This window comes from Phyllobates terribilis, unplaced genomic scaffold (genome assembly GCF_046119375.1).
Source record: "Phyllobates terribilis strain yellow unplaced genomic scaffold, ASM4611937v1 Scaffold_1__5_contigs__length_1240528914, whole genome shotgun sequence".
NCBI lineage: Eukaryota > Metazoa > Chordata > Amphibia > Anura > Dendrobatidae > Phyllobates > Phyllobates terribilis.
Genome location: NW_027362761.1, coordinates 321,320,529 through 321,347,840, shown reverse-complemented (window position 1 = coordinate 321,347,840; position 27,312 = coordinate 321,320,529). Strand labels below are relative to the sequence as shown.

Below are 27,312 nucleotides of genomic sequence, written 5' to 3'. Positions count from 1 at the left end.
AAGAGTTGTGAATGAAATATGTGGTCATAGTGGTCTGTGTCGGAGGAATAAAAAAAAAAGGGAAAGTCAATGATAACAATCAATCACAGAGGACGCCATCAGTGAGTCACTGGCTTTATCTGTTCATTATACACACATATAAGGTCTATAGAGCGCCTGTGTATAACTGCTATCTACAACTATATGACTATATGGTCATTGTGTGGTGGTCATATTAGTGTCACATAGGACTGTAGGTAACATCTACTACATTATCTGTACTAAGAGTTATTGTTATCGGTAGTGTTACATAGGACTGCAGGTAACATCCACTACATCTTCTGTATTCAAGAAAGTTATTACGGTGTTATCTGCAGTCCCAAGAAACACTACAGTAAACAGTGATAACTCTCTTAGTACAAATAATGTAGCACATGTTATCTGCAGTCATGTTACTTAGGACTGCAGGTAACACTGATAATTCTCTTGAATACAGAAAATGTAGTAGATGTTACTTGCAGTCCTATGTAACACCATAATACATAGTACATTAATCTGTACTCAAAGGGATATTACTTATCAGTATTTTTACATAGAATTGCACATGACATGGTAATGTGCCTTTAATTTTATTTTATAAGTGAGGAAGAGGGGTGTAAACGGGTGAGGTCTTAAAAAAAAAAAAGGTGTGGCTTCATGTGCTGGATCTACCTAACCTGAACTAGAAAACAAGTTTTTCCAGCTCACCAATATGAAAGGAGCCCTCCGGCAATGCAAGGGATTCAGCTGTGTTGGCAGCATGACAAAGCAATAGAGGTATCAGACTATGAATAAGAACTACCTAGTTCAAAATGCGTCAGATCTACTGGAGTAACTGGGTACAGTTCCCAGGGACTGTCCCAATTTTAACTTTTTGCCTTTCAATGAATTTATAATAAAAACAAATTTGTTTTTAATCATGATCTCCCGGACTTGTTACTGAATACTCACCTCTAACCTGAGCTAGGGCTGCAGAAATGGGTTTGATCTGTAAAAAGGGGCATGGTTTCCTTCACACAAAATGGGAACCAGTAAGGTTGGCCAGCTTGACTTTTTTTTTTTTCTGGACAGCTTATCAAAAAATTACAAACAAGACAATATTTTTTATGGACACATTGGAAAACCATAATAAATCATTATGATTATAAATGATCCATATCTACAGCCCATAATTCGGATATGAAGACATCAGCTGCATTCACTGTAAAATGATGATAATTACAGTCAAAATAATCTGTATAAAAGTTTATTTAGCTTAAAAAAAAATAATCGTCTGGCTGATTAAGATAGAAGATTCATAGAGATAAGGTAGCGGCAAGTTTAGGAAGCTGACAGTCCATCGAGGTACAAGGCCAGGAGACCCGAGGGCCCCACCCTGGCCTCTCTGAGAGTTTCCATGGGGCCAGATGACCGGATGGTCCCAATCTGGCTTCTCCGAATGTCTCCATTGGTTCCAGGCGACCGGTGGGTCCCACCTGGCAACTCCAAACATATCCATGGGGCCAGGTGACTTAATCGTCCCAACCTTGTCTCCCCAAACGTATCCATGGGGTCTCTGATGGTCAGTGGAGCAGATCCATATCTTTGCAGTCAGGGCCATATACCCTTAGACTGGAATCATATAAAATCCAAATCTGTGTCTCTGGTTAAAGCCATGCTTCCAAACTGATGGTCTGAGAGACTTTCTGATCTTTGATTCTCCTTCTAAAGTTTGCCTGCTACAGAGGCACAAGTCATTTTAAGTACACATCCACACGGCAAGGATTAGGGAGGGTATTATTCTACAGGGCTAAGGTCTCATTGTTTGTGCATTTAATCAATTTACATAGTTGGTATAGCAGGGGGCTCTTGTAAATAAACTAGCGAGCTTAGTATAATATACAATTAGCATACTAACAAACATCACTGTTCACAGACCAATAGAAGACAACATTCAGGGTTATACAAATACTGGTCTGTCCTTCTTGACCAGCCACAGAAATACACATATTCACAAGTCAACATTAACGCAATAGTGTATTTCTCTTGGCTTAACAAATCTAATCTTCTGGCTGATTAAGATTATAAGCTGTATCGTCACAATCATTATAAATTATCCATATCTACAGCCCATAATTCTGATATGAAGACATCAGCTGTATTCACTGTAAAAAGATGATAATTACAGTCAAAATAATCTGTATAAAAGTTTATTCAGCTTCAAAAAAATCACGGACTCCTCAAATATTTTTTACAGACAGGGAAGTACCTTATTTTTACAGACTGACCAGGAATTTCTGGACGCTTGGCAACAGAAGAACCGGGTAAAAATTTGAATCTTTGAATCCCAGTTCTACCCACAACCATCTGTTATTTGCACTAGTTGAAGTTCTGTATAAGCAGAACTACAAAAATATCACCATTATCTAATTTTAACCATTTTGGTTTTGATGCTAGTATGGTTTCTTGTTATTAGAACTCTAATAAAAGTAAAAAAAAAATAAATAGCAGGACATCTTATACACTAAGGGCCCAATTCATTAAGACCGGTGTTTTACAGGCCGGTCTTGATGAAGGGGAGTGCTGGAGTCAGATGCTCCTGATTCATCAAGAGGTGCACACCTTTTCATGAATTGGGAGCGTCGTACAAGTGATGTTCACTTCTGTGTGTGCCTCATCACAAATTCTATTCCAGTCATAAATTTGATCAGTGGCAGTTGCCACGCTCCCATCCTGCCCACTTTGTCAGAGCTGGGCAAAAATGGCATGATAATGCCAAAAATTGCAAAAATTTTAGAGGAGTCTCAGGTTGTCTCAGGCTTGAGACGGAGACCTGAGACTAGCGACTTTTCCAAAGGTTTTTAGCCAGAATATTGGTGTAAAAGCTTTGATTAATCAGGCCTTACTTACTTCTTTCATTTATCACTACCTACAATTCAAAACACCAGATGCAGTGCCATGTAAAAGTTTGGGCACCCCTGGTCAAAGTTCCTGTTATTGTGAACAGTTAAGCAAGTTGAAGATTAAATTATCTCTAAAAGACCTAAAGTTAAAGATGACACATTTCCTTTGTATTTTAGGCAAAAAAAAAGTTGTTTTTTGTTTGTTTTTTCATTTTAAAAATTACAAAAAGGAAAATGTGCTGATGCAAAAGTTTTGCACCCTTGGAGATGTGTGCTCAGATAACTTTGACCAAGGTTTAAGACCTTAATTATCCTGTTATGCTTATGGCTTGTTCACCATCATTAGGAAAGGCCAGGTGATGCAAATTTCCCAGCTTTAAAAAACCCAGTCTCCTTTAACGTTGTGCCAAAAAACTGCAGCCATGGGTTCATCTAAGCAACTGCCTAGCAATCTGAAAATGAAAATGGTAGAGGCCCACAAAGCAGGAGAAGGCTATAAGAAGATATTAAAGCGTTTTCAAGTTGCCCTTTCCGCAGTTCAAATGTAACTAAGAAATGGCAGTTAACTGGAACAATGGCGGTTAAGATATGGTCTGGAAGACCAAGCAAAATTTCAGTGAGAGCTGCTCGTAGCATTGCTAGAGAGACAAATCAGAACCCCTGCTTGACAGTAAAAGACCTTCAGAAAGGTTTAGCAGGCTCTGGAGTTGTGGTCCATTGTGCTACTGTTCAGAGACACCTACTCAAATATGGCCTTCATGGAAGAGTCATCAGTAGAAAACCTCTCCTGTGTCCTCACCATACAATTCAGCGTTAGAAGTTTGCAAAAGAACATCCAAACAAGCCTGATGCATTTTGGAAACAAGTTTTGTGGACCGATGAGGTTAAAATAGAAAATAGAATGATCAAAAGTATGTGTGGAGAAAAAAGGGCACAGAATTTCAGGAAAAGAACATCTCGCCAACCATTAAGCATGGTTGTGGATCAATCATGCTCTGGGGTTGTGTTGCAGTCAATGACATGGGGAACATTTTATGGGTAGAGGGAAGAATGGATTCAATGAAATGTCAACAGATTCTTGATGCAAACAACTCCATTTGTTAAATAAGCTGAAGTTGAAAAGAGGATGGCTTCTACAAATGGAGAATGATCCCAAACACACGTTAAAATCCACAAGAGACTACCTCAAAACGTGCAAACTGAAGGTTTTGCAATGACCCTCACAGTCCTCTGATATGAATATCATTGAAAATCTGTGCCTAGATCTTAAAATAGCTGTGCATGCAAGACGACCCAGGAATCTCACAGAATTGGAAGAATTTTCCAAGGAAGAATGGATGAAAATTCCTCAAACAAGAATTGAAAGACTCCTAAACTGGCTACAAAAAGTGTTTACATGCTGTGATGCTTGCAAAAAGGGGGTGCTACTAGGTAGTAACCATGCAGGGTGGCCAAACTTTTGCATCAGCCCATTTTTCATATTGTAATTTTTAAAATGTAAAAGATTAAAAAATATTGTAAGATCATTTCATCTTCAACTTAACTGTTCACAATAACAGTAGTTTTGACCAAGGGTGCCCAAACTTTTAAATGCCACTGTAGGATTAATAAAAAGGTATTAAATATGGGGCACCATTTCACCAAATGAATATAGTTACAATCTACTTTTCCAAAAAGTTGAGTAAGTTTGCCAGTAGTATTTTTCCTTACTTTGTACTGATTCTAAATTACAATTTATGGTCCATTCTAATTTATAACTTTATTCACAATTCTGCAGATCAAAGATTTCCTGGCTCAGGTTTTCTGTAATGTGTAATGTATCTAGGCGCTAATTTGATGCACGAAAGCCTATTAAAATACAGACATTATGGGAGCTTTAAGTGAGTTAGAGAAGTCCATCATCTAGGGGTTGTCAGGTTCCAAAATGAGCCAACATAATTCTAAATGCTGCTCTGGACTAGAATGCATGTTTATAATCCAGGATTAGTCAAACAATGTGTTTACAAAAATTAACAATTTTTTGTAAATTGATTATAATTTAAGCTGACACAGTTGTGAACTAATTTTACACTTTTTTTTTCAAAGTGGCCTCCAAACAAAGGACTCCCAGGAGCAGGGGATAACATTCATACACAACCCTTGGTGGCCCAAAGGGTACCTTAGCCCCATATGAAAAGACGACGACTACAACTGCTGCTACTACTATGTTAGTGGCCCCGTTGGAGATTTTGCATTGGGGCCCTTGAGCTTCAAGTTACGCCACTGCCCAGAGGCAACAGGACACTGAAGCAAAAAAAAAATAAAACACTGACGACGCCACGTTTATGTATAATTATGCCAGACAGTATGTTCAGTAGGTCAAGGGATATGAGTCATTGTTCATAGGAGCCTGTTCGTGGACTCTTGTTGCATGTTGACTTGATGTTTGTTACGTTGTTGTATGCTTGCTGAGTACTTATTGTATCAGCCCCTGTAGTTAATTATTCTACAAACCTTAGAGGACACAATATGCAGGTTAAATGAGCACTCGAACAATGAGGGATTACTTCCTCCCAACATCCCCCAAACCGGTGGAAAAATGCCCTGAATAAGAGCTGTAGAATATAAAAAGGGGGATCTGCCTCTGTTTTCAGTGAGACTCTACAGGACAGCAACCAAGGACCAACTGGTGGAATACAGATCTTCTCCACTGCCCATCACTGAACTCATGTTTGGAGAACCCAGGTTGGGACAATCAGGTCACCTGGCCACATACTTCAATATACTCTGTAAGCTTCTTAACCTTGCCGCTACCTTCTCTCAGCAGGTGCCTGCCAAAAGCAGGGTGCTACTGGTTGGGGTAGTTGGCCCTGGAAACCTCGAAGTCGAAGTTGTTCTAATTCCCAGAAAGCCAGTGTAAGGGTGAGACCATGTCATTTGCACCAATTTATACTACAGACCCAGCAAGTACACGTTATTGACTGTTGGTGGTCCAATAAAGTATTACCACACTGTGTTACCCTCACCCTGTGTTGTCTGCATAGTATTCTGTCCACGGGGAAGGAGAACGGGAGTACAGTGGGCTGAGCCCTGGTCCATGCAGTCTTTCTAAGGACAGCCAGGCTAGCGGACGAGAGCACTCACTGACCCTCGTATCTCCACAAACACTTTATAGCTCATCAAGCTTTATACATCATTGGTCTGCTTGACAAAGATAGAGAGAACTCTCCAACTGTTAAATTAAAGCTGTCAGTCTTCAGTCTCCTTTTTCCTGTACTCATCTCTACTATTTCGGTTATCAGTGCAGGAAAAGGAAGCTGAATATAATCAGCCTGAGACAATTTGACATGGATCAGATTCCTGAAGCAGCAGGACATCCTTGGAGTGTAAGAAGTAACCCCTTCACTGCCCTATTAACCTCATTATTACCCAAGACATTACAGCTTTAAGAATTATTGGCAATATGTGCGCACTATTTGAGCGTATCATTTTCAGATTATATGGCAATATTATTTGGACACTAAATGACGGTATTTAGAATTCAATGGCAGTATTTTATGGGCACTATATGACAGTATTATTTGAATGTTGTAAGTGAGAATTATTTTGGTACTGCATGGTGGTTTTAGTATATATAACATTATTCGATTTCTGATATAAACTCTAGATACTAAGTGCATATGCAGCAGCCGTAAGGGCCTAGGGTACTCGGTAGCCGGGCCGGCAGTCTTCCAGGGAGGTCACTGTGGCAATGGCCCAGCTCCGTGGCCCTGGCCGAGCAGATGAAGGGAGTATTTACATGGGATTCGTAGTCTTTATGCGACGCCACCTGTGGTGCCTGGTCAGGGATGACCAGCGCTGCTGTGTAGACCCTGGGGGATAGATGGTATAGCAGCTAGGATGAAACACTTCCCACGGGTGAAGCGGGCCCCATGGGATTGAGAAAGCTTATAGATGAAGGATGGCGGCAGGGGAAACAGGGTGCAGAGAGCAGGGCGGCAGCAGTGATGATAGTCGCGTTGGTAGCACAGCTGCGGGGAGGCGCAGAAGAAGATGACAGACACGAGGAATGCAGTCCGGTTACCTTTACTGCAGAGAAAGCTGTGGAGTCCGGGGCACTGGTCACTAGGTCCAGGAGGGGCCGGTCAGCCTGGAAGCAATCAGAGTCCACCCCGTCAGGTGGGTTTGGAGGCCTGCCTGCTGCGCTTCTCCGTTGCGGGCCCCGCTGCCTGTGAACTATCATGCGGCCCCTTTTCTTCACTCCTGCCCTAAAGCTCAGTACTAGCAGGCGGTGCGAACCTATAACGGGTACTGCCGTCTTGGGTGCAGCTCCGGGTTCTAGTTATGCTGTTGTGCTGCCGGGCTTCTGCTTGTGGCCAGAAAACTTGCAGTCTACTGTCCCCCAGATTCGGTTGCCGGGACGTGCAATCCCTGTACAACCCAGGACTCTGGCGTCCTCTACTCTGCTGCCTGGGGTGAGCTCTTCACTTGCTCTGCTCCCCTGAACTTCCTTCTTCTCCCTCTGCTGCTTTCTCCCCCTCTCTCTTCCCTCTCACACTCACTGACTAACTTCTCCCCCCAGCCAGAAATGGCAGCTCCCCAAAATAGTGTGTAGAGCTCCCCCTTCAGGTCAGGGATCAGAACCTGTGTGTGCATGTGGGGTTTACCTGACGTGGGGAGCTCCTCATGCTTCCAAGCGTAATATCACCTCCGGTGAAGGACGCAACACTACTGTGGCAACCGGCCCATGGGGCGCCACACATATACAATATATATTATCTAAGGTTTAATATTTAGGAAGAGAAAAAAAATTAGAAACTCTTACCTTTATTAATTTGACTGGCACTTTCCAACTCCCTGCTTTGTAAATCTTCATCTGATACCACCAACTGAAGCTCATTTACTTCCAGGGCCGTATTCTGTATTCCATTCTGATTACAAACATAAAGCAGCATAATACAGTAGGTACAGCAGCAGAGTTTGATCAACATCAAGATGCAAACGTATTTCAAGTAGTTTTCCACTAAATAGATACTATGCTATTGTAGAGGGTAAAGAAGTGACAGTCACATCTGGGCACTTTAGTCGTCAGGGGCCCAAAATAACAGAAGATATGTTATGTGGACAATGAAGTTACATAATTAAATATCTTGATATTTGCACAACAACGTAACCAGGGTATACAGGGTTCTCTTACTAGAAGAATGAAGATTATTGACATGTTCTATGTAGCATATATACAGAATGGTGTAATCACATATGGTGAAATATCCTACATTTATAATCACAAATACTTTAAAGGGAATCTGTCAGTAGAATCAACCCTCCTAAGCAGTCTATATGGGCATGTAGGTCATAGGAAGCTGAATAAAAGAATATCTGCTATCTGATGTCTTATTCCAGAGAATCCACGTTTTTCTTTTATATATACACGCACAAGTGCTTCTCACTAAATTAGAATATCAAAAAGTTAATTTATTTCAGCTCTTTCAAACAAAAAGTGAAACTCATATTATATAGAGGCATTACAAACAGAGTGATCTATTTCAAGTCTTTATTTCTTTTAATGTTGATGATTATGGCTTGCAGTCAGTGAAAACACCAAAAGTCATTATCTCAGTAAATTAGAATAATTAACAAAAAACACCTGCAAACCCTTCCTAAGTATTTAAAAAGGTCCCTTTGTCTGTTTCAGTAGGCAATCCACAATCATGGGGAAGACTGCTGACTTGACAGATGTCCAGAAGGCAGTCATTGACACACTCCACAAGGAGGGTAAGTCACAAAAGGTAATTGCTAAAGAAGCTAGCTGTTCACAGAGTGATGTATCCAAGCATATTAATGAAAAGTTGAGTGGAATGAAAAAGTGTGGTAGAAAAAGGTGCACAAGCAACCGGGATAACCGCAGCCTTGAAAGGATTGTTAAGAAAAGGCCATTCAAAAATTTGGGGGAGAGTCACAAGGAGTGGACTGCTGCTGGATTCATTGCTTCAAGAGCCACCACACCCAGACGTATCCAGGACATGGGCTACAAGTGGAGCATTCCTTGTGTCAAGCCACTCATGACCAATAGACAACACCAGAAGCGTCTTACCTGGGCCAAGAAGAAAAAGACCTGGACTGTTGCTCAGTGGTCCAAGATGTTATTTTCAGATGAAAGTAAATTTTGCATATCATTTGGAAATCAAGGTCCCAGAATCTGAAGGAAGAGTGGAGAGGCACACAATCCAAGCTGCTTGAGGTCTAGTGTGAAGTTTCCACAATCAGTGATGGTTTGGGGAGCCATGTCATCTGCTGGTGTAGGTCCACTGTGTTTTATCAAGAATAAAGTCAGCGCAGCCGTCTACCAGGAAATTTTAGAGCACTTCGTGCTTTCCTCTGCAACAAGCTTTTTGGAGATGGAAATTTAATTCTCCAGCAGGACTTGGCACCTGTCCACACTGCCAAAAGTACCAATACCTGGCTTAAAAACAACAGTATCACTGTGCTTGATTGGCCAGCAAACTCGCCTGACCTTAACCCCATAGAGAATCTATGGGGTATTGTCAAGGGGAAGATGAGAGACACCAGACCTAACAATGCAGACGAGCTGAAGGCTGCCATCAAAGCAACCTGGGCTTCCATAACACCTCAGCAGTGCCACAGGCTGATCGGCTCCATGCCATGCCGCATTGATGTAGTTATTGATGCAAAAGGAACCCCGACCAAGTATTGAGTGCATTTACTGAACATACATTTCAGTAGGCCAACATTTCAGATTTTAAACCATTTTCAAGCGGTTATAAAAGTATTCTAATTTACTGAGATAATTACACTTGTGTTTTCATTGGCTGTAAGACATAATCATCAACATTAACAGAAATAAACACTTGAAATTGATCACTCTGTTTGTATTGACTCTATATAATATAGGAGTTTAACTTTTTGTATTGAAGAACTGAAATAAATTAACTTTTTGATGATATTCTAATTTAGTGAGAAACACTTGTATATGAGCTGTTCCAGGCTATGGGTCGGACACTGATCTGCATGGGAATCTGCCTCCAGAACTTATTATAAATGAAAGGGGGAGTTACCAGTGTGAGACATGTAACTACTGACACTTTGCTCTCATAATCACACACAGCTCAGCAGTGAGATCAGAACACAATACAGCAGAGCTAACAGTACAGCAGAAGTGAACTTTGTCTCAACACAAACAATTGCAACAACACTTGTCTTCTCTTAGTGCTGCAGAGCTGTGCCTGATAATAACTAACACATTACAGCAAAGTTGAACCTTGTCACATTATAAAACACAACAAGCACATTTCCAGCTGTCATCTCACAGTGCGGGCAGCCAGGGCTGCCATCAGGGCATCACTGCCCTTACTGGCGTATGGGGCCTGGTGAGCCGAGAGGGCCCAGTTGGGGCCCAGTTTTTCTGCTCATCGGGCCAGAGCTGCAGCATTCTGCCGGTTCAGTGAACGGACGCAGGTTCACTTTAAATCTATTGCCATGTGGGAAGCTTCCCACACGCCAATAGTTAACAGACGCCGGCCAATCACAGGGATTGGCCGGCGGCTGACGTCAGCGCGCACGTCGCTGGCATATGACGTCACTGTCATGCGCCAGCTATCGTGCTTCCGGCGATGGCAGAGCAGGACACCGCAGGAGCACTGCAAGTTAAGAAGAGACTTTTTTTTAAAAATCTTCACCAGGACAGGATGGGGAACATTGGGGGCAGGATGAAAACATAGGGGACACTGGGGGCAGAAAACATCAGGGCAGGATGTAAACATGGGGCAGGAAGGAGAGACATGGGGGGGCAGGAAGGAGAGACATGGGGGGCAGGAAGGAGAGACATGGGGGGCAGGAAGGAGAGACATGGGGGGCAGGAAGGAGAGACATGGGGGGCAGGATGTGGGACATTATTACTGTAGGGGCTAATTAAAGGATATTATTACTGCTGTGATTTATTTCATTTCTGAGGATACTGTTTTCAGTGGGGGGGGGTCCTGTTATTTTGCAGGGAGACACTGTCACTTTTTTTTCTTCATCTGGTGTAGTGTAGAAGTTGGGAAAAAATGGGGAATGTGCTCTGTAAGCTGCTCTAGATAACTGTTATTTTCTGCAGAGACAAGCTCTGGCTGGAAGGAGTCATGGCCGTCTGTGCTGGATGAAGAGAAAAAGCGAAGATGAAAGACTTCAACTAGAGACGTCACCGGTTGAGTCAGTGTGTTATCTGTACACTGACACTGTATACTATGTACAGAGATTCTGTGTATAATGGTACTTATGGTAATATTAGCATTCTGTTTTATATTAATGATCAGTATTGTAGTATTCGGTCACTATGTTGTGGTAATATGTGATCTGGTCACGGTGTGGCGGTATTTGTCCCTTGTATATTGAATTATTTGGTCACTATGTGGTGGTAATGTGTAGTCTGGTCATGGTGCAGCTATATTGGTCTCTTGTATGTGGTATTATTTGGTCACTATGTGGTGGTAATATGTGAGATGGTCATAGTGTGGTGGTATTTGTCCCTTGTATGTGGTATTATTGGTCATTTTAAAAAATGTATGTGACACATTCCCATAAATAAAAATATACCTAAAAGAGTATTGGGCATTATAAGAAATGTTTAATAGGTTAGAGTAGAGTAGGGTCCAGCCAGAAGAGTCTCCTTGTCATGGTGGCGGCTTGAAAAAAAAAATCTTTGGCCAAAACAAAAGCTGCTGGCTATGTATGTGATCTGGTGTTCGATGGAACTGTTAATGTAGAATCATAGAATCATAGAATGGTAGAGTTGGAAGGGACCTCCTGGGTCATCTGGTCCAACCCCCTGCTCAAAGCAGGATTCACTAAATCATCTCAGACAGATGTCTGTCCAGCCTCTGTTTGAAGACGTCCATTGAAGGGGAACTCACCACCTCTCGTGGCAGCCTGTTCCACTCATTAATCACCCTGTCAAAAAGTTTTTTCTAATATCTAATCTGTGTCTCCTTCCATTTAGTTTCATCCCGTTGCTTCTAGTCTTTCCCTGTGCAAATGAGAATAAAGATGATCCTTCTACAATGTGACAGCCCTTGACATATTTGTAGACAGCTATTAAGTCTCCTCTCAGTCTTCTTTTTTGCAAGCTAAACATTCCCAAATCCTGCAACCGTTCCTCATAGGACATGGTTTGCAGACCAGTCACCATTCTGGTCGCATGTGTGATTGGTGAAGACGTGGTACAGAAAGAGTTTTTCTAAGAGTGGGCAGTGGGACTGTGGAACATTCGAGGGGTGGAGGCGGAGCTGGGGTGGAGTCTGGGCAGAGTCTCAAGGGGGCCCTTGTCATCTTGTCATTACATATTACACTGGTAACACCATCTTTTATTTAAAATAAGCTCTGGAAACAGATTCTCATGCAGATCAGTGTCTGGCCCATATATTTTAACAGCTCACTTGCATATAAGAGAAAACATGGATTTCTCTGGAATAAGACATCAAATCGCAGATATCAAGGTATCATTTTATTCAACTTTTATTGACTGCTTAGGAGGGTTGATCTACTAACAGATTCCTTTTAAAACATTATATGAAGTAACACTTATTCTCCTTCTGGAAATATATCGGAATACATGCATGCTGAAAGATCATACTTACCACATGTGTGGTTATCTGGTTGTCACCGTGTTCTCTTTTGTGACATATCTTCCGCCTGAATGGCCCAACATATAAGTGAAATTAGATTAAAATATAAAAAAAAAGAAAATCATTGTCATATGTAATCTTTTTTTCCTGCCATGTAAAATAGGTACACTGTTGCTCACCAATATTGGCACCCCTTAATTTTTTTCATAGCCTGTACAAGATCTTCAGAAATAAATGGAAATACATCAAAATTATATCTTCAGGATTTTTAATTAGTGGTCCAAAGTACAGTACAGAATAAACAGCATGTGCAGCAATAAAGGCACCCCTAATTAATACTTGGTTTCACACCTTTTGGCATTGCTGGCAGCCTCCAAACATTTCTTGTAGCCATCTATAAGCTTCTTGCACTTCTCAGCTGGAATTTTCTCCTACTCTTCCTTTGCACTTCTGCAGTTTGGTCACGCTCTAGAATGTTTGCAGGGTTCCTTTTCCCAATGGCAGATTTCAGCTCACACAAAAGATTTTCAATAGGATTGATGGCCATTTTAAAAGTAATTTTTTTCTTTTTCAACCATTCCAATGTACTTTTGAATGTGTGCTTTGGGTCATTGTTTTGCTGGAGGACCAATGATCTTCGACTCAAACCAAGTTGTTTTCTCACACTGGGTAGGACATTTCGCTCTAAAATCTCTTGATAATTCTCTGATTTCATGATTCTTGTGATACGATCAAGGCCTCCAGTACCAGGCGCAGCAAAGCAACCCCACCACCATGCTTAACTGTTGGTAAGGTGTTTTTTTCCTTATAAGCTACATTGTTTACAGACAGCGCAAACTGTTGCTTTGCATTGACAAAAAGCTCTATTTTTGTTTCATCTGTCCACTGAACATTTTCCCAGAAAGATTGTGGTTTGTCAAGGTACGCTTTGGCAAAGATCAGTTGTTCCTTTTTAGATCTTTTCTTCAGCAATGGTTTCTTCCTTGGCCTTCACCCATAAAGCTCTGCTTGGTTTAGTGTGCGGTGTATGGCACTTGCAGAAACCATGACCCCAGACTGTTCCAGGTTGGCTTTCAGGTCTTTGGATGTTTGTCGACATGGTTTTTCCCCCATTCGCACCAATCTGAAGACATCTCTTGTCAATTTTCCTCTTTCCCCCACGTCCAGAGAGGTTCTTGATGGTTCCATTCTTGGCAAACTTCTTAATAACATAGTGCACAGTTAAAACTGGGATACCAAGGTCTTTGGAGATGGCCTTATACCCTTTGGAAATATTGTGTTTAGTAATAATAGCAGTTCTGATGTCCTAAGACAGCTCATTTGTCTTCAGTGTTATAAAAACCCACATGGTAGAACCTGTTCCTTTGTCACAACAGTGAAGTCATCATTCATTGACTAATTAATGCCACATGGGCACCGAAATTAAATCACAGGTGAAGCTCTTTTGTGATTTACCACAGGCGAGTCAAAATGTGTTTCCACACTAAATTAATGTAAAAGGGTGCCAATACCAGTGACACAGCAAGCTTTAGGTTTTTCTATTTTTCCCTCCCATTGTTTTTTGTTTTAAATTATTGTTTATCATTTGCTCTTTTGTATTTAACACGAGTGCTCTACACAAAAAAAACGATTTACTTGATTCATTTTTTTCAAAAGATATTCCACATTATGTACTTAAACTTCATGGGTGCCAATAACGATGAGCAGGACTGTATATTAAATTGACAATTGAAAATTCTATGGCATAGTGTATAGAACAATTTGGACACCCCTTGTCTAACAAGATTACTGTTGCTCCATTCATTTTTTATGGAAAACCAGACGAGCACTGCACTTTCCTATCTCTGGCAATCCCTTAAAGAACGAACGGATGTGTGCATGATCAACCACCATGCCATTTACACTGGGATATTTAGTTTTCAGTATGGGTGGTGGGCCCAGTGGTCGGGCCCTCAATATGGAAGTTATCCCCATGGATAGTGCTTACTATTACTTCCAAACTTCAGACAACCTATTTAAAGGATTTTCCATTATTGAATGGATGGATGTAGGCAAAGGCAAATAATACTTTGAAACAAAGTATTATTTATCCCTTGTTGGCTTTAGCTTTGTCCCTTTCCATGGTTAAGCTGGATTTTAGAGTACTTTTTGGATCATTGACTTGGAACATTCAACCTTTTTAAAGCTTCAGTACACAGATTTTATTTCAGGATTTGTTAGTAATTTGTAGACCCCATTGCTGCACATTGAGTCTTTTTTATCAAAAGTGTCTAAAAGAAAAGTGGTCTTTGCTGTCCATAGCAACCAGAGCACAGCTTTAATTTTTTTAAACTAAAAAAATGAAAGCTGTGCCATGACTAGTTGCTATGGGCAGCAAAGATAAATCTGTCCAATTATTTCCAGTGGCTATGGCATAACTCAGCACAACAGCATAACAGGACCAATCCTATCCTTGAAGTGAACAAGTCACGTGATTAATGCTGCCGAATCACAGGCAGCATGAATTAGCGATAGGCTTATTACAAATAAGTATGTTTCACTCTGAGCAGTGTGGCATTTTAGATACAACATACTTTGAGTGAGTAGCTAAGAATGAGGTGACTAAGAGGGCTAGTCACGGGGGGTACGGGACTAGTGACGTGGGCAGGTTCTTCACAGGGGGTGGGGAATAGTGACAAGTGGCGGGAACCTCCCAGTTTCTCCCTATCTAGCTCAGCTGGACTGACCTGTCTCTCCCTATACACTTGGTTTGGGCATCCGACAAGTTCCATTAAAGAAAACCCATCATCTTCCTTGACCTATTTGTTTCAGTAACTATTTAAAAGGGAACCTGTCAGGCAAATCACAGACAGCATGAATCACAGCATGGCTAAGCCATTTATATTATTCTTTAAATATGCACAGCAGGCGATTAAAACTAATCCAGCTCAATCCATGGCTGTTTATTCCCAACGTCATTGCAGGGTATGGACAGATTTCTCCCGTGAGTGTACAAATTTAGAGACCGGTCAATCACCTTTAGCAGTGCTGTGAAGAGCTGGCCAGTGGCTAAGATGGACTAGCTTTGTTTCTGGCTATGGTCTCCAGTTGGATTTCTAAAGTATATGTTCTCTAGAAAGCCGGAGCATTTCAGAGAACAACACAGTGTAATCAGTGGGTGCTTAAAGACCTGGACCCCCACCGATGCTACCATTAGGAAAAATCATTCATAGCCATGGCCTGGCATACCACTGTAATGCCAATAATTCCCAATTATACCTGGCAATCAAGCAAGGAGTCAATGACCCATTTCCAGCTAGAAATATCTACTTAGTTGAACTATAAGAATTGTTGAATGCTGGCTAAAACTGAACGGAGACAAAACTGAAATAATTTTGTTCGGAGGTCATAGCCTAACAGCAAATTCAACTCAAACATCTCTATCTGTGGGAAACACAAAAGTCCAATACTCAGACACTAAGTACACAATTTGGGTGTATTTATTAATGGGGGGGGGGGTGAGGGGTGAGGACCATCACTCAAAAAACAAGATATCAGCCATTATTAAAGGGGCTGTCCATTACTAGGACAATCCCTTCTCAATCTAAATGTTCGCCCCTGTAAATATAAAAACACATACTCACCTCCAATGCTGTCGCCGATCCAGCGTGGTCAGCACTAGCGTTCCAGGGGCTCACATGAGGTTATGTCACCGGAGCCCTGGGCCCAATCAGCACTGGCTGGCTTAACTGTTCCCGCCTTCGGACAAATAGAAGATCAGGAGGAAGTTAGAGAGCAGCTGCAGCCTTGACTTCCTGTCAATGTTCTATTCGTCCAAAGGGGGAAGCGAGTGGAGAGAACAGTGAAGCAGGCGCTGACTAGACTAAGGGCTCAGGTGAGGTAACAACCTAAATGTGAGCCCCGGGAACATGAGTGCCCGAAACTACTGGAACAGGTTTCGTGCAACCCCTTTAAGTCTGATATATGCCTATCTCAACCCCCCAGCTAGACTGCTGTAAAGCCCTATCCATAGGCCTCCCAGACAAAGCAATATACCACCTCCAGTTAGTCCAAAATGCCACAGCGAGGCAATATCCAAGCAACCGTGACATGCCCCAATAACCCCAGTTTCTCCATATACCACACTGTAACATGGAGAATAACTTAACATTTGCCTGATAACCTTTAACCCTTTCCCGATACAAAACATAATAGTACGTCTCATGTCAGGTCCCAGTGTATGGAGCGGCCGCAGGAGCTGAGCCCGCACCATACGCAGCAGATGCCAGTTGTAATACATAGCTGATGTCTGACTGTTATTACAATGGCTGGAGCGCACGCCAATAACTATAATTTAACTACTTAAATGCTGCTTTCAATCCATGACAGTGGCATTTAAATGGCACAGTCACCGGCTTCCACCAGCTCCCTGCGGTGCAATCGTAGGGAACAGCGGGGCCTATGGGTTGAATTCATAGTAGAATGTGTTTCACTATATACTGAAATACCACAATATTGCAATATATTGTACAAGTGTTCAAGGCCCACCTTAAGGGAACAAAACAAAACAAAAAAAAAAAATCACCCCACTTTTCCACCATTAAAAAATAAAAGAAAAAACTAAGATGTTTAGTAAAAGTTTGATCAAAAATAAAATTTGACTGGTAAAGGGCGTAATGAGAAAGAAATCAATACGCCATAACTTCATTTTATAGATTTTTTGGTTTCTGCAACGCCTCAAAAAATGCAATTAGATGCAATCAAATTATCGTATCTACCCCAAAATGGAATGCATAAAAACATGAGCCATAAAAGCTATAGAAATGGAACAGATAATGCACTCACCAACAGTGTTGCTTGATAACAGTCCTGTTTATTCGGGATTACACATGCGGAGGGTTGGTGCAGGTTCTGGGGTGCGGGGGGGTAAGAGGACAACAGCCGTTTCGCGCGAGTCCTGCGCTTCAGCAGGTCCACTACCAAAAAACATGAGCTCACCAAGCAAAAAACAAGCACTCACATAGCTCCAACGACAGAAAAATGTAAATTTGTTCTAGGTCTCAGAACATAATGACAATTTATTATTTAATTTTTTAATTATGATTACGAATGTCCACATTTTTTTCACCACAAATAAAAAAGAAAAACGCAAAAAACTATACAAGTTTGTTACTGTTGTAATCATACTGGCCTGTGATGAAAACCCCAAAAATAATGCAAAATTTCAGTTTTTATGCAGTCTCAACGCACTTGGAATTTTTTTCTTGATTTCCAGTACATTGAATGGTAAAATGAATGGTGCCATTAAAACTTCAACTCATCCTCTCAAAAGTAAGCCTTGATTTGGCTGTGTAGATGGAAAAATAAAAAAAAGTTATGACTATTGGAAAAAGGAGAAGTAAAAAACAGTGCCCATAAACAACTTACACCCCTGCTACTTGAAGGATCTACTGAAGCTCTACACTCCTTGCTGAAGAGTCAGATCAGCAGACAGGAATAAAGGGTTTTTGTTATGTAATCCAAGAGCAGCAATATGTAATCCAAGAGCAGCAATATCTGACCACAACCTACTTATATTCTCTACCCTCTCCTCTCCAGGGCAACAATCCCCACTCCACAAACTTGCATACCCTCGCAGAAATCTTAATCACCTTGACCTACACTCACTCTCTGAATCCTTCCTTCCTCTTGCAGACATCATTTCCTTACAGGACGCTGATGCTGCTGCCGCTCTATATAACGCCACAACAGCTGCAGCTCTCAATTCAGTCGCCCCCTCACACATACCAAAGCTCACACAATCAACAGGCAACCCTGGCATGCCAGCCTAACCAAAGAGCTGCGACACGCCTCCAGGGTTGCTGAGCGTAGATGGAAAAGGTCCCACTCCAATGAGCACTTCATCGCATTCAAACAGTCCCTCATTACCTTAAAATCCACACTCACTGCTGCAAAACAAACATACTTCTCATCTCTCATATCCTCCCTGTCTCACAACCTTAAACAATTATTCAACACCTTCAATTCTCTCCTATGTCCCCCAGCGCCTCCCACCTCTCCTCTCATCTCAGCTGAAGACTTTGCCTCATTCTTCAAGCAGAAGATTGACACCATCAGACAAAGCTTTTGCCTAAAGTCCCCCCAACCCTCCTCACACCTACTCAATCCTCCTCCTCCAAAACCAGCTTCTCCACCATTAAGGAAGACCAATTTTCCTCTTTACTCTCCAAATCACACCTCACCACCTGTGAACTTGACCCAATCCCGTCCCATCTCATCCAGAACCTTACCACACAGTCTTCATCCCAACCCTTACCCACCTTTTCAACCTGTCACTAACAACTGGTGTCTTCCCCTCATGCTTCAAACATGCCTCGATCACACCCATCCTCAAAAAGCCCTCCCTTGACCCATCCTCTCTGACTAGCTATCACCCCATATCACTTCTCCCTTTCGCCCCAAAACTACTGAAACAACACATCCATTCTGAACTGTCTTCCCACCTCTCCTCCTGCTCTCTTTGACCGCCTCCAATCTGGCTTCCGACCACACCATTCTACTGAGACTGCCCAGACTAAAGTCACCAACGACCTACTAACCGCCAAATCCAAGCGACACTACTCTGTCCTCCTCCTCCTAGACCTGTCATCTGCCTTTGAAACAGTGGACCATTCCCTCTTACTACAGACTCTCTCATCTATCGGCATCACAGACTTGGCCCTATCCTGGATCTCATCATACCTAACAGACCGGACATTCAGTGTCTCCCACTCACACACCACCTCCTCATCTCACCTCCTATCTGTCAGTGTCCCCCAAGGTTCAGTCCTAGGACCCCTGCTCTTCTCCATCTACACCTTTGGCCTGGGACAACTCAGCGTCTCATAGCTTTCAGCACCACCGCTATGCTGACAACACACAGATCTACCTCTCTGGACTCGATATCTCCTCCCTACTAACCAAAATACCACAATGTCTGTCCGCTATCTCATCTTTCTTCTCTGACAGATTTCTAAAACTTAACATGGATAAAACAGAATTCATTGTCTTTCCACCATCTCATTCACCCCCCCCACCTGACCTATCTATCTATCAACGTCAATGGCTGTCCACTCTCCCCAGTCCCTCAAGCTCGCTGCCTTGGGGTAACCCTGGACTCTGATCACTCCTTCAAACCACACATCCAAGCCCTTTGTACTTCCTGCCAACTCTAACTCAAAAATATCTGCCGGATCCGCACATTCCTCAACCACGAATCTGCAAAAACAATAGAGCATGCTCTTATCATCCCCCGCCTCGACTATTGCAACCTCCTGCTCTGTGGCCTCTCCTCCAACACTCTCGCATCCCTCCAATCTATCCTAAACTCTGCTGCCCGACTAATCCACCTGTCCCCACGCTATTCCCTGGCCTCTCCCCTCTGTCAATCCCTTCACTGGCTCCCCATTGCCCAGAGAATCCAGTTCAAAACCCTAACCCTGGCATACAAAGCCATCCACAACTTGTCTCCTCCTTATATCTCTGACCTAGTCTCCTGGTACATACCTGCACGCAACCTCCGATCCTCACAAGATCTCCTTCTCTACTCCCCTCTTATCTCCTCTTCCCACAATTGCATACAAGATTTCTCCCGTACATCCCCCCTACTCTAGAATTCTCTACCCCAACATATCAGACTCTCGCCTACCATGGAAACCTTCAAAAGGAACCTGAAGACTCACCTCTTCCGACAAGCCTACAACCTGCAGTAACCATTGCTCCACCATAATGCTGCACGACCAGCTCTACCCTCACGTTTTGTTAAAGATCTTTGTAATAGTTCATGTATGTATACCCCTTTTTCACATGTAAAGTGCCATGGAATAAATGGCGCTATCATAATTAATAATAATGTAGGGGTAGAGACCCTGATTCCAAAGCAAAAACCGGCTGACAGTTCCTTTTAAGAGAAGAGTTGAAGAGAAGGGAACAGCTGCATAGAAATACATTTTTTTCCATTTCTTCCAAGAGCCATAACTTTCATTTTCCTTTAAAATAGATGAATGAGGGCTTGCTTTTTTTGGGGGACGAGTTTTACCATTTGATGTACCAGAAAATGGGAAAAAAAAAGTGTGCTGAACTTGCAAAAAAAAAAAAAAAAGAGCAATTCTGCTATTGTTTTTTGGTTATTCATTCTTTGGTATAAATAAAACTTGTGAGCATGATTCTCCAGTTCAGTATGATTACACTGTGTGCAGAATTATTAGGCAACTTGTATTTTAGAGGATTATTATTGATATTGATCAACAACTATGTTCTCAATCAACCCAAAAGACTCAAATATCCAAGCTTAATATTTTTGGAAGTTGGAGTGTTTTTTTTTTAGATTTGGCTATTTTAGGAGATTATCTGTTTGTGCAGGTAACTATTACTGTGCAGAATTATTAGGCAACTTAATAAAAACCAAATATAATCCCATCTCACTTGTTTATTTTCACCAGGTAAACCAATATCAGTGCACAAAATTTAGAAATAAACATTTCTGACATGCAAAAACAAAAAAAATAGTGATCAATATAGACACCTTTCTTTATTATGACACTCAACAGCCTTCCATCCATAGATTCTGTCAGTTGCTTGATCTGTTTTCGATCAACATTGCATGCAGCAGCCACCACAGCCTCCCAGACACTGTTCCGAGAGGTGTACTGTTTTCCCTCCCTGTAGATCTCACATTTTATGATGGACCTCAGGTTCTCTATGGGGTTCAGATCAGGTGAACAAGGAGGTCATGTCATTATTTTTTCTTCTTTTAGACCTTTACTGGCCAGCCACGGTGTGAATTAGTTGGATGCATGTGATGGAGCATTGCCCTGCATGAAAATCATGTTTTTCTTGAACGATACCAACTTCTTCCTGTACCACTGCTTGAAGAAGTTGTCTTCCAGAAACTGGCAGTAGGTCTGGGAGTTGAGCTTCACTCCCTCCTCAACCCGAAAAGGTCCCACAAGTTCATCTTTGATGATACCAGCCCATACCAGTACCCCACCTCCACCTTGCTGGTGTCTGAGTCGGAGTGGAGCTCTCTACCCTTTACTGATCCAGCCTCTGGCCCATCCATCTGGCCCATCAAGAGTCACTCTCATTTCATCAGTCCATAAAACCTTTGAAAAATCAGTCTTAAGATATACCTTGGCCCATTCTTGACATTTTATCTTATGTTTCTTGTTCAAAGGTGGTCGTTTTTCAGCCTTCCTTACCTTGGCCATGTCCCTGAGTATCGCACACCTTGTGCTTTTTGTTACTCCAGTAACGTTGCAGCTCTGAAATATGGCAAAACTGGTGGCGAATGGCATCTTGGCAGCTTCACGCTTGATTTTCCTCAATTCATGGGCAGTTGTTTTGCGCCTTTTCTGGCCAACACGCTTCTTGCGACCCTGTTGGCTATTTGCCATGAAACGCTTGATTGTTCGGTGATCACGCTTCAAAAGTTTGGAAATTTCAAGACTGCTGCATCCCTCTGCAAGACATCTCACAATTTTGGACTTATCAGAGCCCATCAAATCTCTCTTCTAACCCATTTTGTCAAAGGAAAGGAAGTTGCCTAATAATTAAGCACACCTTATATAGGGTGTTGATGTCATTAGTCAACACCCCTCCTCATTACAGAGATGCACATCATCAGATTTACTTAATTGGTAGTTGGCTCTCAAGCCTATGCAGCTTGGAGTAGGACAACATGTATAAAAAGTATCATGTGATCAAAATACTAATTTGCCTAATAATTATGCACACAGTGTATAGTGATAACTATACAAGTTGTGTGTGTTTTTCTTGTTTTATTTTTTTCAGGTTATAAAAAAAAATTGCTTGTTTTGCCATTTTCCAAGACCCGTAACATTTACATTTTTTGATCGATGAAGCTGTGTGGTTTCTTTTATACAATGTTTTGATTGCTTCTTATTGCTGAGTTGCAGGGACCTAAAATGCGCAATTCTGGTGTTTGTTACCCTTTTCTCATTACAACATTTTACCGATCGGGTTAATTAATTTCAGATTTTGTTAGATTGGACTTTTACAAATTCAACAATACCACGTGAATTTTTACAATTTTATTTTTAATGGTGTAAAAGGGAGGGTGATTCAAACCTATATACAAAAGTTGTGTGTATATACAGTGGGGAAAATAAGTATGTGCTACACTGCCGATTTTGCAAGTTTTTCCACCTAGAAAGAATGGAAAGGTCTGTAATTTTTATTATAGGTACACTTCAACTGTGAGCAACAGAATCTAAAAATAAAACATGAAAATCACACTATGATTTTTAAATAATTAAATTGCATTTTATTGCATGAAATAAGTACTTGATCATCTACCAGCAAGAATTCTGGCTCTCACAGACCTGTTAGTTTTTCTTTAAGAAGCCCTCCTACGCTGCACTCATTACCTGTATTAATTGCTCCTGTTTGAACTTGTTACCCGTATAAAAGATAACTGTCCACACACTCAATCACACTCCAACCTCTCCACCAGGGACAAAATTGTAGACCTGCACAAGGCCGAGATGGGCTACAGGATAATAGGCAAGAACCTTGTTGAGAAGGCAACTGTTGGCACAATTATTAGAAAATGGAAGAAACACAAGATGACTGTCAATCTTCCTCGGTCTGGGGCTCCATGCAAGATCTTGCCTCATGGGGCAAGGATGATTTTGAGAAATGTCAGGAATCACATGAGAGGACCTGGTTAATGACCTGAAGAGAGTTGGTACCACAGTCTCAAACATTACTTTTAGTAACCACACCACGTCGTCACGGACTCAATCCTGCAGGCACGCAAAGTCCCCCTGCTCACGTCAGCACATGTCCAGACCTGTTTAAAGTTCACCAATGACCATCTGGATGATCCAAAGGAGGCATGGGAAAAGGTCATTGGTCAGAGGAGACCAAAATAGAACTTTTTGGTATCAATTTCACTCGCCGTGTTTGGAGGAAGAAGAAGTACGAGTACAACCCCAAAAACACCGTCCCAACCGCGAAGCACGGTGGGGTAAACATCATACTTTGGGGGTGCTTTTCTGCAAAGGGGACACGACGACAGTATCATTTTGAAAGGAGGATGGGTGGAGTCATGTATCGCGAGATTTTGGCCAACAACTTCCTTTCCTCAGTAAGAGTAAAGATGGGTCGTGGCTGCGTCTTCCATCATGATAATGACCTGAAACACACAGCCAGAGCAACTAAGGGGTGGCTCTGTAAGAAGTATTTCAAGGTCCTGGAGTGGCCTAGCAAGTCTCCAGACCTGAACCCAATAGAAAGTCTTTGGAGGGAGCTGAAACTCAATGTTGTCCAGTGACCACCTCAAAACCCGAAAGATCTGGAGATGATTTGTATGGAGGAGTGGGCCAAAATCCCTGCTGCAATGTGTGCAAACTTGGTCAAGAACTACAGGAAACGTCTGACCTCTAATTGCAAACAAAGGTTTCTGTACCAAATATTAAGCTCTGTTTTTCTATTGTATCAAATACTTATTTCATGCAATAAAAAGCAATTTAATTATTTAAAAATCATACAATGTGATTTTCTGTTTTTTTCCTTTTAGATTCTGTCTCTCACAGTTGAACTGTACACCTATGATAAAAATTACAGACCTCTCCATTCTTTGTAGGTGGGAAAACTTGCAAAATCTGAAGTGTATCAAATACTTATTTTCCCCACTGTATGTATGTATGTACAGTACAGACCAAAAGTTTGGACACACCTCATTTAAAGATTTTTCTGTATTTTCATGGCTATGAAAATTGTACATTCACACTGAAGGCATCAAAACTATGAATTAACACATGTGGAATTATATACTTAACAAAAAAGTGTGAAACAACTGAAAATAGGTCTTATATTCGAGGTTCTTCAAAGTAGGCACCTTTTGCTTTGATGACTGCTTTGCACACTCTTGGCATTCTCTTGATGAGCTTCAAGAGGTAGTCACCGGAAATGGTTTTCACTTCACAGGTGTGCCCTGTCAGGTTTAATAAGTGCGATTTCTTGCCTTATAAATGGAGTTGGGACCATCAGTTGTGTTGTGCAGAAGTCTGGCGGATACACAGCTGATAGTCCTACTGAATAGATTGTTAGAATTTGTATTATGGCAAGAAAAAAGCAGCTAAGTAAAGAAAAACGAGTGGCCATCATTTCTTTAAGAAATGAAGGTCAGTCAGTGTGAAAAGTTGGGAAAACTTTGAAAGTGTCCCCAAGTGTAATTGCAAAAACCATCAAGCGCTACAAAGCAGCTGGCTCACATGAGGACCGCCCTAGGAAAAGAAGACCAAGAGTCACCTCTGCTTCTGAGGATAAGTTTATCTGAGTCACCAGCCTCAGAAATCGCAGGTTAACAGCAGCTTAGATTACAGACCAGGTCAATGCCACACAGAGTTCTAGCAGCAGACACATCTCTACAACAACTGTTAAGAGGAGACTTTGTGCAGCATGCCTTCATGGTAAAATAGTTGCTAGGAAACCACTGCTAAGGACAGGCAACAAGTAGAAGAGACTTGTTTGGGCTAAAGAAAACAAGGAATGGACATTAGACCAGTGGAAATCTGTGCTTTGGTCTGATGAGTCCAAATTTGAGAACTTTGGTTCCAGCCACCTTGTTTGCAGAAAAGGTGAATGGATGGACTCTACATGCCTGGTTCCCACTGTGAAGCATGGAGGAGGAGGTGTGATGGTGTGGGGGTGCTTTGCTGGTGACACTGTTGGGGATTTATTCAAAATTGAAGGCATACTGAACCAGCATGGCTACCACAGCATCTTGCAGCGGCATGCTATTCTATCCGGTTTGCGTTTAGTTGGACCATCATTTATTTTTCAACAGGACAATGACCCCAAACACACCTCCAGGCTGTGTAAGGGCTATTTGACCAAGAAGGAGAGTGATGGGGTGGTACACCAGATGACCTGGCCTCCACAGTCACCAGACCTGAACCCAATCGAAATGGTTTGGGGTGAGCTGGACCGCAGAGTGAAGGCAAAAGGGCCAACAAGTGCTAAGCATCTCTGAGAACTCCTTCAAGATTTTTGGAAGACCATTTCCAGTGACTACCTCTTGAAGCTCATCAAGAGAATGCCAAGAGTGTGCTAAGCAGTCATCAAAGCAAAAGGTGGCTACTTTGAAGAACCTAGAATATAAGACATATTTTCAGTTGTTTCACACTTTTTTGTTAAGTATATAATTCCACATGTGTTAATTCATAGTTTTGATGCCTTCAGCGTGAATGCACAATTTTCATAGTCATGAAAATACTTTAAAATGAGAAGGTGTGTCCAAACTTTTGGTCTGTACTGTAATGTATGTATGTATGTATGTATGTATGTATGTATGTATGTATGTATGTATGTATGTATGTATGTATGTATGTATCTGTCCATATACATACACACTTTTTTCACATTTCTAAAAATCCTGGTCCCCTTAGGGTAACCTGCGATTCATCTTGCTATATACTGAAACACCACAATATTGCAGTATATGTTAAAATTCACGTTCTACTAGGAACACTAGCCACTGGCTGACATAGGAGCACAGTCACGACATACACAGGTGTCTGGCTATTACATAAAAACTTCAGTAAAGACAGACCATCACATAAAGCACCTACTGTGGGCACATGATACATAAGTGTTTTTTAATTATTCTTCAAAATTACTAAGAATCTTTACTGCAGGTTGAGTAAGTGTCCCCAGAGCAGCTGGATAGTGGGTGGTGGTGGTGGGGAATTTATCTCTTTTCAGACAGGGAGTGTCATTTTTGACACTTATGTTTCCTTGAAACAAGCTTCGCAAGGCAAGCTGGAGGACATCTGTTCAAGGAGACCAATCATTCTCCCCATTCCTTAAATGAGGTGAATTAAAGACTAAACTATTCAATATTTCAAGTTCTTCCTTGTTTGTTGACCACTTGTTCAATCAAAGACCACAGAAGTCGCTGGGTATTTGTTTTTTAAAGAAATCGGTGTCATCCAAGACTAAAGGTATAGTTACACTGCGTGATTGTGAACGAGCATTCTGAGGAACACACGTTTCCTGATAATCGGCCATTGTTAACAGGCTGTTGATCAACCGATGAATAAGCAAAACACCTACTTATAAGTTCTAGGCAGCATATTGTTCTGTGTAAATCGGGCATGTGCTGCCGAGAACAATGACACTGCACAGAGAGATGAATGAAATGTGTTTACATTATGGGCTGGGACTGCGGGTCAGCAAAGTCTGTGTGCATACACCCCTGCACATAATAGGTTTATAGTAGGATTAGACTTTGTGCTGTGCATTTCACTTCACATAGCTTTAACTAAGTAATTTTCCGAATGGTCAATATGATACAAGAGCAATGCAAACTAATGGATAAAACACATTATATTAGGTAATAATACAAATTCATGTGTGGAATACTGTTGGTCCTGCTTGCTGTTGGCAGGCTACAGTCTGGAAAGAATAAAAGGCGGCATTATTTCACACTGACCAAATAGGGATAGAATTCCTGGCTAACAAACAAATGACCCTTTCAAATCTAGCACACAGTAAACAGGGGATACGGTCCAGGACATCCTAGTGGCAGACAAATGAGCCAGCAAAGACAGCCATTAGCAGCATGCACTGTGCCCTCCCTGTGCCCGTTTCATGGCCCACATACACCCTATGGCCGTGATGAAAAGAAGACTGCCAAGTGCAATACACACTCTGGATTGAAGGGGATATAGCCTACTGAAAATGTTTTTATCAATGTCATAAAACCTTGAGGTGTTACATAATCTCGGTCTTTGAATTTGGCTAATTAGTAAAATTGCAATAAG

General features: G+C 41.7%; 1 protein-coding gene across 1 annotated transcript in view; it reads right to left on the bottom strand.

Annotated features, from left to right (window-relative positions):
- The window catches only part of LOC141262882 (uncharacterized), a 110,523-nt gene that overhangs the window by 20,948 nt on the left and 62,263 nt on the right, over positions 1–27,312 (bottom strand). Inside the window, exons 3-4 of the mRNA XM_073676334.1 lie at positions 12,515–12,569; positions 7,705–7,810 (exon numbers count right to left, since the gene is read on the bottom strand). Coding sequence (XP_073532435.1) covers positions 7,705–7,810; positions 12,515–12,569 — 161 coding nt within the window. The remainder of the gene's footprint in view (positions 1–7,704; positions 7,811–12,514; positions 12,570–27,312) is intronic.